Source organism: Perognathus longimembris, chromosome 20, assembly GCF_023159225.1.
Source record: "Perognathus longimembris pacificus isolate PPM17 chromosome 20, ASM2315922v1, whole genome shotgun sequence".
Lineage (NCBI taxonomy): Eukaryota > Metazoa > Chordata > Mammalia > Rodentia > Heteromyidae > Perognathus > Perognathus longimembris.
The window spans coordinates 30,835,659-30,847,787 of NC_063180.1; the positions used below are offsets into that span (position 1 = coordinate 30,835,659).

At 45.7% G+C, this 12,129-nt stretch overlaps 1 protein-coding gene across 2 annotated transcripts in view; it reads left to right on the forward strand.

Moving 5' to 3' along the window:
* The window catches only part of Crtc3 (CREB regulated transcription coactivator 3), a 74,701-nt gene that overhangs the window by 41,836 nt on the left and 20,736 nt on the right, over window positions 1-12,129 (forward strand). For both annotated transcript variants that reach the window (XM_048368917.1, XM_048368919.1), the window contains exons 4-6: window positions 2,465-2,526; window positions 4,160-4,222; window positions 7,317-7,417. In XM_048368917.1, coding sequence (XP_048224874.1) covers window positions 2,465-2,526; window positions 4,160-4,222; window positions 7,317-7,417 — 226 coding nt within the window. The remainder of the gene's footprint in view (window positions 1-2,464; window positions 2,527-4,159; window positions 4,223-7,316; window positions 7,418-12,129) is intronic.

Here is a 12,129-nt window from a genome sequence, read left to right on the forward strand (position 1 = left end):
ATGAAGGCTCATGAACTTTTTCTTTTTCTTTTTTAATGTCCATGGTGGCCTAGAACTACAATCTTCCATCTCTGCCTCTCAAGTAGCTAGGATTACAGGTTAGAACTAGAAACTTGCTGTCTTTAACCCAGAATGTCCAAAATACATATGATCACAAAAACTGATTTCACTGGATACCCATATCTTAAGAGACAAGGAAGTGCTGGTCTTCAGACTTTAAAGGGAAAATTGTTCTGACTTCCAAATTCCACAAGCAACTTATTTGCTTTGGAAACAGGAAGGTGTAAATAATATTCAGAAGATCTTATTCATGCCTCCCTCCCAGCTCTGCTTTAAGATATATTCTAGAGAGACACAGATGTCAGGGGCAAGAGAAAGTAGAGTGACAGTAAAAACATGGAAGGCACCAAATCGTGACCAGTTTTGTACATGAAATCTGACCCTGGAATCCATCTTGGCAGCTGGGTTCTATTAAGCAGAGGCATCTCTTTACCAGCCAGCTGCCTGGAAGGTCACAGGCTGCCCATAACCTGTTCCTGGGCAGAACACAGAGTTCCAGGACAGAGGAGAAAATGGACAGCTGGGCTACCTCCCAAAGGCACTTCCGGATCCCTGCCTGCTACACTTACGTGTGAAGACAGAAAGCCAAGGGAAGTGCCCCAGTCCTGCTCACTCTGCTAAGTCAGGCAGCACCAAATAAGCAACAGGGCAGAACTTGCTTTGAGCACCTCTGGTTCGGTCACTTCACACACTACTGGTAAATGGCCAACAGATGTCTTGTCTTACCAACAGAAGGAAGAGCTGCTCCCCATCCTCTGGAGAGGAGGGAGGAAGAGCTGCTTCTGCTAGGCTCCTCAGGTCTGAGAAGTTGGGATTCCCTTGTTGAAGGATTGAGTTTCCCCTACTGACCACAGGGACTTAGGAAGGGAAAGGACAGACAGTTGGAGGGCAGACAGCTCTTTGCAGCCAGTTGTGCTGTGCTGAGTGAATAAGCCAATAAAGTTTGATTGTGTTTTTCAGTCTGAAGAGGGCCATTGGAGACTTTTTTTAGTAGGAGGATAATATGACTAAAAATGGCCTAAGAAATCCCATGGGAGGGACTGGGAATATGCCCTAGTGGCAAGAGTGTTTACCTCATATACATGAAGCCCTGGGTTCGATTCCTCAGCACCACATAAACAGAAAAGGCCAGAAGTGGCACTGTGGCTCAAATGATAGAGTGTTAGTTTTGAGCAAAAAGAAGCCAGGGACAGTGCTCAGGCCCTGAGTTCAAGCTCTAGGACTCACAGAAGGAAAAAAAGAATTCCCATTGGAGCCAGGATCAATGGCTTACACCTATAATCCCAATCATTGGGAGGCAGAGATGGAGAGAATCACAATTTGAGACCAGCACAGGCAAGACCCTCTCTTAGTCAACAAACCAAGCATGGTGGTGAGCACCTGTCATTCCAGCTATATGAGAGACAGAGGTAGGAGGATCTTGGTCTGAGGCTGAATCCAGACAAAAAACAGGACCCAACCTGAAAAACAACTAAAGTAAAAGATGGCTGGGGCCATAGCTCAAATAATAGAGTATTTAACAGGCATAAGGCCCTGAGTTCAAAATCCAGTACTGCCAAAAAACAAAATAGACAATCCCACAGGTGCAAATAAGTTAATGGAAATAGCCATACTGAGTTCTGGGTGAGTAGTGCCACTTCTCCCTCTCTTCTTGCATCTGGAATGTGCTCCCAAGCATGCCAGACTCCATGAGGCTTTGACAATGCTACAGTTCTGGGGGTTGAGTCGAGGCCTTTGCACATGTTAGGTAAGCACTCTACCATTGAGAGACATCCCCAGCATTTTTTTTTTAATTTTGAGACAAGGTCTCACTAAGTTGTCCAGTCAGGCCTCGAACTTGCGGGCCTCTTGCTTCAACCTCAGAAGGAAAAGTGAAATTTATTGGCTGTATCACTGGAAGTGGCTTTCTGTGGTGCTGCTTCTGTATTGACTTCACATGCAGACAAACTTTCTCCAGCAGGAGCCACCCAGACTCAAATAGCCTGGACTTGTCACCCGCTAGGGACACTCTCCTCCCTTGATTTTGTTTGGGTCGTGAGTCCAGCCCTGAACCAATCATTACTTCCAGGGGACAACATAGCATGACTGAAGTAACTGGGCCTGAGTCCCTCCCCTGAGTCAGGCTCTTCCACAGAGAATGGCAGCCTTGCCAGGTCAGGGTAGTGGAGGCAGTTCTTGAAAACAACAGCTACTAGACAGGCAATAAAATGAAAAAAAGCACAGTCCACATGAATTTTGGGAGGAAGACTGGTTGGATGATTGGGAGTGTGGGGGGGAGAGGTAGCGTGTTCTGAGATGCTGAGAAGAGGAAGGCTGCCAGGTACAGACATAAAGATAAGAGCCAAGCTCCACGTTCTGCTTCAATCTCCCATTCACCATATCTTTCCTTTACTAAAATTTCTACTTTGATGGTAGTGCATCTGGAGCCAGTTACTCTTCCCAGGCTCTGGATGAGAGTTGGCCAAGGTAAGCAAGCTTTATTGAGAAAGTACTTTAAAAGGTTATTTTCTTTAGGTATTTTCACTTTATCTGCTGTGCCTTGAGTGTTATTTTTTTTTAATGTTAATATAACATAGAATCTTGTTTTCTTGTATAGTTATAGTTTTCTGTGCATAATCATGAGCTTATAAGCAAGTACACAATTATAATTATTAAAGTAATTCTAGGTATTCATACTTTAAATAGAAACCTATATGAAAACTGTTATACTAGAATTTTTGTTGTTGTTGTTTTATTTGGTGCCAGTCCTGGGGCTTGAACTCAGAGCCTGTGCCCCATCCCTGAGTTCTTTTGCTCAAGACTATAGCGCTTTACCGCTTGAGCCACAGCTTTACTTCCTGCTTTTTTGTGTGCTTAATTGACAATAAGAGTGTCACAGGAGGAGGGGGGAGGGGGCAATGAGGGAGGAGGTAACAAACAGTACAAGAAATATATACAATGTCTAACATATGAAACTGTAACCGCTCTGTATATCAGTTTGACAATAAAAATAAAAAAAAAAAAGTGTCACAGACTTACCTGCTCAGGCTGGCTTTGAACCATAGTCCTCCAATCTGAGCCTCCTGAGTGGCTAGGGTTACAGGCACGAGCCACCAGTGCCTGGCAGTATTCTTGCATTTGAGGTGTGGTAAATAAGCTGCTTTTTTTTTGGGCTGTGTTAGTAAGTTCCTGAAAAGAATGAACAACTCCCAAAATGATCATTTGTGCAGTATATTTGGCTTAGGGTCTTAATATTTTTGTCCCCAGCCTAGACAGTGACTGATTATAAAAGTAACCAAAAAGCCCGCTGCATCTATTGTGTGGAGCATTGAGATCTCCAAGTCAGATGGAGGAGGCATTGGAAACGTGCATGTCAAAAACAAGTTTGCTCTGGGTAGAGGCTTCTCCATCTATTCTCTGAGCCAGTATCAGTACTTACCACAGAATGTACTATGGATTATTTTCTTTTTAAGAAAGATGGAAACTGTGGCCTAATCAACTATCTTCCTGTATCCTCAGATTCAAATCTGTAGAATAAATAATCCAAGATTATATTTTGAGTGAGAAAAGGTAGATCTCCAAACTGATATTGGTCTTTTCTGTATACAAGAAAAAGTGTCTTGTGCATTCTTGAGCAGTAATTAATATTTTCACAATCTGGGTACCTAACCATTATATCCCTCTCCATGGCCATCCATATCTGAATGGCAGCATGCCTCCTATGCCCACCCCCAAAGTAGGTGGCAAGCAGTAAGCTGTGCCAACAGAGTAATAAGGGCTTTATACGTATACCCCTAGAGAGGCATTCTTGATTTGACAGGTCTCAGAGATGCTCATTTGCCTTATATTAACCCTGTGTGTGTCCAGCTAGCCAATCCTGTTCCGTGAGTTTTCAGAAGCTGCCCTGGAGTCCAAGCTCCCAGGCACTGAGAGGTCACTCAGTCTGGCCTTGTTTTACTCCAGTGAGAAATGAGCAAAATGGGGGAGGCCTGGGCATGTTAGCTCACTCTCATGCTCTGTGGTGGGTGAGCACAGGAGCTACTCTCAGATCCTGCTGTGGTTCTCCTTCACACTTGTGGATTAAATTTCTTTCCCTTTCATGATGTCCTGGGTTTTAAAGGCAGCAGCCTCCTTGGAAAGAAGAAAAGCATCCTGGATTCAGGCTGACATCGGCTCTTAACAGGTACCAGGGCTGTTTGTTTCCTCAAAGATTTTTAAGGTGGGGATCACCTATTACCTGGCTTCCAAGTGTGTTTATGTCTATTGTGTTTGTATGAAATGTTAAATACTGGTTTTTATTGAGTGTGGGGAAGACAGTGTGCAGTCATATCTCAGTCTTCTCATCTGAACAGTGGTGCTAATTGTACTTCTCATGGGGTGGTTGCACGGATTAAATAAGCTAGTACATGAGGAGCGTAAGTGTTCAGTACATATCAGATGGGGCCACACTCCAGGAGTGTCACCCTCAGTCATTTTTTTCAATCCTGCCAGTACACCAAACCAGTCAGTACCATGATGTTTTAAGAGGCTAAATGACCTGCTCAAGTTAATATGTGAAGGCACTAGGACTTAAAAAAATAAAACAAGCCTAAATTAGGTTTGGTGACATGTCTGTAATCTCAATACTGGAGAAGCTGAGACAGGGATCATGAATTCAGACTGTCCTGGGTTACATAGTGAGACCCTATCTCAAAAATATAAAATAAAGTCCTGATAATAGTGCAAAGTTTTAAACATACACAGAGGAGAGAGGTTGTAAGAGGGTCCTTGTGCCAGTCTCAAGGTGTGGTTCAGTCTTCACTGGCATTCTGCAGTCTCACTTCTTTGCCCCTCAGCTTGTACCCCAATCCATGACCACAGTACAAGGTTGTGAGAACCTGAAAAAAAAATAACCACAAACATGCGCCAGGGGTTCATGCCTTGTCATCCTAGCTACAGAGGAGGCTGAGATCTGAGGATTACAGTCCAAAGCCAGCCTGGGAAGGAAAGTATGTGAGACTCTACAATTTGCCACCATAAAAGCTCCAAGTGGAGCTGTGACTCAAGTGGTAGACTAAGCACCAATCTTGAGTGAAAAAGTTAAGGGACAGTGCCTAGTCCTTGAGTTCAAGTCTCAGTACTGGCACCAAAACAATATAAAATAACTGCATTGTCATTATTATGTGGCATAAAATTAACAGCAATTCCTTAACATGATCAAATACTCAGTCTGTATTTACATTTTTTTTCCAATTGATTGACATGCTCTTGAGTTTCTTTGCATCTGTAGAAGAGTTGGCAGTTAACTCAGACTCTCAGACTCTACTGCTTGCAGGGCTATGTTCTTCCTGCTGCATTTCCCAGGTTCTTCCCTTGGCTTTTTCTCTCATATGAGACCATATAGCTTAGTCACATGAGATGTTCAGCTGGGATGAACCACAGAGAAGCGTTCTAGACCTCCTTGAACTTGCTAAGATGCCCTTTTTAGTGGTACTTGTGTTTGAGCTCTGCTTCCCACTTGCTAGTCTCCCACTCTAATGCTGATGACCCCAAGTCCTGCTTTTTCACTGACTATTTTTGTTTTTTTGCCAGTCCTTGGACTTGGACCCAGGGTCTGAGCACTGTCCCTGGCTTCTTTTTGCTCAAGGCTAGCATTCTACCTCTTGAGCCACATCGCCACTTCTAGCTTTTTTTGTTTATGGTGCTGAGGAATCGAACCCAGGATTTCATGTATGCTAGGCAAGCACTCTACTGCTAAGCCACATTCCCAGACCTTCACTGATTATTTTTGAGAAAAGGTCTTACTGCTTGCTAGGGCCATGCTAGACCATAGTCTACCTGTTGCTGGAATGACAGGTGTGCATCACCATGCTGAGCTTCCCTCCTTTGAGATGGAGTCTCGCAGACTTCATGTCCAGGCTGGCTGGAACGTCATTCCTCCCAATCTTAACCTACCACGTAGCTCCAGATTACAATTGTGTACCACTGTACCCAGTTGAAGTGTCTCTTGAACTTTTCTGCCCAGGCTGGCCTCAAACTGCTAACCTTCCATTCTCAGCTTCTCAAGTAGCTAGGATTACAGGTATGATTGCCATCACCCAGCTCACATGCCATTTTTATGACAGTTTGACCCTTGAATGAAATACATAAATGTCTCCTGGATCTGAGGCTGTTTGTAAACTAGAACTGGCTGGGAGAGTTTGAGAAATTTGCTACTGATCAGTGCTTCTCAAATTTCTTGTGTTAGGACTGCTTGACATTCTTAAAAAAAACTTCAAAGCCCTCAAAGAGCATTTCTTTATGTGAGTATACCTATTGACATTCACCTATTAATATTAGAAATCAGGTTCAAAGCTGGGTCTGGTGGCTCACACTGACAGTCCCAGCTATTTGGGAACCAGAGATTAGGCAAATAGTTAGTGAGATCTCATTTCAACAAATAAGCCAGGCATGGTGGTACACATCATTCATCCTAGCTACATAGCAGGCAAAGATAGGAGCTCACACCTGTAATCCTAGCTCCTTAGGAGGCTGATATCTGAGGATCATTGTTCAAAGCCAGCCTGGGCAGAAAAGTCTGTGAGACTCTTATCTCCAGTTAACCACCAGAAAACCAGAAATGGCACTGTGGCTCAAAGTGGTAGAGCCCTAGCCTTGAACAAGAGCTCAGGGACAGCACCCAGGCCCTGAGTTCAAGCCCCACAAATGAGAAAAAAAAAACAAAACCTGGCCCCTTGGCAAAGAGTGCAAGATTATATCTCAAAAATAATGAAAGCAGGGCTGGGAATATGGCCTAGTGGTAAAGTGCTCGCCTCGTATACATGAAGCCCTGGGTTCAATTCCTCAGCACCACATATATAGAAAAAAGCCAGAAGTGGTGCTGTGGCTCAAGTGGCAGAGTGCTAGCCTTGAGCAAAAAGAAGCCAGGGACAGTGCTCAGGCCCTGAGTCCATGCCCCAGGACTGGCAACAAAAACAAAAAACAAATAAAAATAATGAAAGCAAAAGGTACTGGGCGGGGGGGGGGGGGGGTGGGTGGGCATGGCTCAAATGCTCAAGTGGTAGAGGCCCTGCCTAGTAAGAATAAAATCATAAGTTCAAATTCTAGTACCACAAAAAAAAAAATCTCTTGGATGTAGCTATGACTGATACAAGACACTGCAGGCAGGTCTGTTCCTTCATTCCATGGATGATTATAAGTCAATATTCTTACCTTTTTCCTGTTGGGAATACTCAGCAATTAATACTGATTTTACCAAGAAAAAAATGGATTTTCAGCTGGATTCTCTCCCTCCTCAGGACCAATTCTGACTCTGCTCTTCACACAAGTGCTCTGAGCACCAAGCCCCAGGACCCCTATGGAGGAGGGTGCCAGTCCACCTGGCCTGCCCCATACATGGGTAAGACCCAGACCCCTGCTAACAGTGTCCATTTTCTCCCTCTGTCCAAGGGAGAGGGGGAGCCCAGAGAAAAAAGCTCATGTGGTGCATGCACTTGTGGTTTGTGGTCTGCTGACATGAGCTCCTCCTGCAGGGGAAGTACAGCAGTGAAGGTGGGTGCTCCTCTTCCTAGCAAACTCTCCTCTCCCCTGTGGGCAAACTCTCCCTCCATGGGCATCCCTTTCCCTTGAGCTTCCTCTTCCCCCTCATCACTTGCTCTCTACTAGGTGCTCATGGACTGTTATATGACTTTTACAGTGACTTAACTATCTCTAATTCCAGCCTGATAGCTTCCCATCTAGTTCTACTTTGGGCTTCCTGAGGGTTCTCTGTGGTATTGACAGGGAAGGGCTTCCTCTGTGGGCCTGGGACTCCATTATAACTGAACCCCAGAGGCTGATCCCCCCAGTGGCCAGCACTACTGGTGTGGGGGCCTCCATGAAGGAGAGCTTGGGCAGCAGGAGGTAAAAGGGAGAACATAGGAAAAGAGAGCCTCACCTGGCTCCCTACTCTCCGTTTTGCTGCTCAGTTAAGCCACTGCTTCCCTTGGGCCAGAGGGAGCTCAGGGGAGAAATGCCAAGAATGGGCAAAAGGCAAACGCACATCCTCTCATGCCATCTGCACCCATGGTGAGCCAGTCTGCTGATGAAAATCTTCAGGGAGCCCACCTCAAAAAGGATGAGTCTCCATCTCTCGGTGTGGAATCCCACAGCTCTCCCTGATCTCTATCTGGACTCTGCTTCCCTTTCTTTCCAGCTTCCTCAGGTTACCATGTGAGCTACATAGGGGTCAATTTCCTTCCGTCCTGCTTCACTGCTGCCTCTGTCAAGTCCTCCCTGACCCACCCCAGCCATCCTCTGTATCTGTGAGCCCAGCTCCCGTCAGCATTTCTGTAGAGCCTCCATAACCTCCCTCCCTCGTCCTAACTGCTCTAGCACCCCAGAGCTCCTCCATTCAGGGGTCTGACATACCTGCAGCGCTTCCCTGCCTCTTTGTGTAGACATGCTTCTCTGTGCTCCTTCTCTCCCTCTGGAGCACCTGAAGGCAGCATCTTGAGAGTCTTGTTCTCACCAGCACCGCCACAGTGCCTGGCACAGAGGTACCAGAGCAGAGCAGTCTTGCAGTGGCTCTGGTGGACAAAGCCGACCTCCAGCCTGCCCTGCCCAAGCTGACTCAGACACAGCCCAGAACTCAAACACAGCCTGAACTACCCCTTCCATATGCAGATTGAGTCTGAGAGGAGCATTAAAAACAAGTCATCTTTGGCCAAGACACCAGCCTTTCTGCCTTTTTCTTTTTCCATTTTTTTTTTTTTCTTTTTGGGCTACTCCAAGGTTAGTTGTCTTCCTTCCAGAGAGAGCTCTTCCCACCTTCCTTCCTTGCACATAGGAGGAGGCATGGGATTGTGGCTGCTGCATGTGTTCTGTCATTGCAGTCCGGAGGAGATTCTGTTCATTTACACCATGTTGCTTGTGGGTGGGGACAGAGCCCCAAGGTTCCTTTCCACACATGGGAGTAAAGAGCAAAGCTGGCAGGACTACTGGAATTAGCTTTGGGTCACTGCACAAGTGTGAGGGAAGTCAGAAGAGACAGAAACAAAGGCTGAAAAAGCAGAAGCTGTAACCAGGGCACCAGTAGGCACAAGGTTTTCTTCGTCCTGCCCCAGGAGCCAAGCAGCTGGCAGATCTACCCCAGAGTGCCTATACCTGGCCTCTACACTCTCCTGAGGCAGGCTGTGGACAATGGAAGGCCTTAGGTAACTTAGGTGAGTGTTCCAGGCTTGTGTGCAAAGAGAGGAGAAAGTAATGAAAGAAAGAGATTGCCTGAACTGAAGTATTTACCCTGAGAGTGATGTAGTAGCCTCTGAGGGAAGCCGTGAGGCACATAGGTATGAGGGTGAGTGAAACCAGGAGGCAGAGCCCAGAGCCATGAGGGCAGGAAGTCAGGAGCCAGCTTCCTGTGTGATGGGAAAGGCTTGTGGGTCTCTCCTTAGATCCACTGGTAGAAATGGCCAGGCCACAATATCTTACAGCCATGGAGGGGGCCCAGCCTCCAGCTTGGACGGCTCAACTGCGCCTGCTCCTACAAGTATCTCTGAACTCAGAAACACGTCCAAATATGGGTGTGTTTACATGGGAAAGCCAGTGTGTTTAAAATGTTATTCCAGTCTCCAAGGATGGGAATTATTTCTGGGGAATTATAGTTGCTGGTAGGAGCTATTTTAAATTGTTTTATATATTTTCCTCCTGTACTTCATTAAAGTTTTCTTTTTCATTTTCTTTCCTTTTGGATTTTAAAAATATCAACTAGTTTCACAAAAAGGTGTTTCCTTTTATAGGACCAACCAAATAAAGATTTAAAAGTGATGGGAAAATATAATTGAAGCCCAGAACAGGTTCTATAGTAGAAGCAGCAGTAAGTGTTCCTTTCCTGGGAATCCTTCTGAGTTTGTTGTGGGGAGCTGGGGGCAGCCTCCACCAGTGTAAACTCTGATATATTCATGAGCGGAGTTGTGTCCTCAGAAAATAAAGCCATTAGTTTAATACACATAGCTACTAATTTTCAAAATGGAAATTAGGCATGACAATTGGGCATAAATGATATGCAATTGTAAATGACAGAAATAAGCTTTGATACAACCAAAAATTTAGCTCTTCTATGAAGAGATATGCTGACCATTTCCCTGTCTACCTGTGCAGTTGAATGACCAGTTTGCATACATGCAGTGTGGTAAGCACAAGCCCTTTTTGCAACACCTGGCCTGCTCACACGTGGTGCTGTCTCCTAACAACGTCTCCTGACATGGGTGGAGCAGCCCCCCCTCACTCAGGGCAGTTAGGGGATAAAGGCAGAGATTGTGCCTTGTCTTTATAACTAGAGCTGTAGGTGCTAGCTAGCACTATTTTGCCCTTTGGGGAATAGGACATGCTTTCTACTGCAGTGACCTTTCAGATGGCAATAACATTTGACCTGCAGGGCTGGAAATGTAGCTCAGTGATAGAGTACTTGCCTAGCATGCATGAAGCCCTGGGTTCAATTCCTCAGTACAACATAAACAGAAAAGAAAAACAAGATTTGACCTGCATCAAGAAGGCCAAGACTTAAGGTGCAGATAACCCTGTTGCTGACATCTGATGCCTGGCACAAGCATCTCAGGCCTATAGAGGGCAAAAGGCACCTTGCCAGGAGGGCCCAGGGTAGAAAGGCTACATTTTTTTTTTTTTTTTGCCAGTCCTGGGGCTTGAACTCAGGGCCTGAGCACTGTCCCTGGCTTCTTTTTGCTCAAGGCTAGCACTCTGCCACTTGAGCCACAGTGCCACTTCTGGCCTTTTCGATATATGTGGTGCTGGGGAATCGAACCCAGGGCTTCATGCGTACAGGGCAAGCACTCTTACCACTAGGCCATATCCCAGCCCGAAAGGCTACATTTCTAAAGGGTGTATGTTAGGGTACACTGATTAAGGATCTTCCCTTTAGTCAGGAGCTGGTGGTTCACACCTGGAATCCTACCCACTCAGGAAGCTAAAATCTGAAGGTCAAGGTTCAAAGCCAGTCCAAGGAGAATGGTCTTCAAAACTCTTCAATTAACCAGCAAAAAAACAACTTGGACTGGGGGTATGGCTCAAATGGTAGCCCTGAGTGCCATTCATGCACAAAAAGCCAAATGAGAAAGTATCTACCCCTTTCCTTCTCTACTTCAAGTCAAGAGCATGCAAAGAGCTGTCTTAGACTTTCCAGGCATGGGGCATGTGGAAGGAGCATGGTCTCTGATGCACTTAGTTGGGTCAGCCTTTGTGATGAGGCTGTGCGGTTTCCTGAAAAAGAGACAGTCTCGGTCTCCCATGTCCTGTCCCTGAGGGGCTGGTGCAAATTAATTTTCTCCATTTCTAGATATCCAGTCACAACTTGTTCCTTTTTATTTATAGCTGTGTCCTGTAGTATTTTTTTTTTATCTAGTAGTAAAAGATCCAAGCTTGACTATTTTGATTATATGCTATTTTGTTACAGCTGCTACCATCCTCTGTCCACGTTAGTGTATGAAATGCCCAAGAGTTACATGTAATTTCTTGCCCCTGCCCCTCACCTACATGGTAGCTGCCATCTGTTCCTTCTGTCCCTACAGTCTCCCAGATCTGCCTCTTGTGTTTTGTTTTGTTTTTGCCAGTCCTGAGACTTGGACTCAGGCACTGTCCCTGGCTTCTTTTTGCTCAAGGTTAGCACTCAATCTCTTGAGCCACAGGGCCACTTCCAGCTTTTTCTGTTTATGTGGTACTGAGGAATCAAACCCAGGGCCTCATGCATGCTAGGCAAGCACTCTACTGATAAGCCACATTCCCAGACCTAGCGCTTACCAATCCTAGGGCTTGAACTCAGAGCCTGAGAACTGTCCCTAAGCTTCTTTTGCTCAAGGCTAGCCACTCTACCACTTGAGCCACAGCACCATATCTGGCCTTTTCTATTTATGTGGTATTGAGGAATCGAACCCAGGGCTTCATGGATTCTAGGCAAACATTCTACCACTTAAGCCACCTTCCCATCCCTCTGGCTCTTGTTTTCTGCCCTCACTACCAATGCCTTCCTTTGTTCTTGCCTGACCTGTGTGGTGTTGTTTTCTACCTGGTACTTCTTCCTTGATGCTGCCTCCAGGCCTTAGTCCATCCCTCACTCTGCAA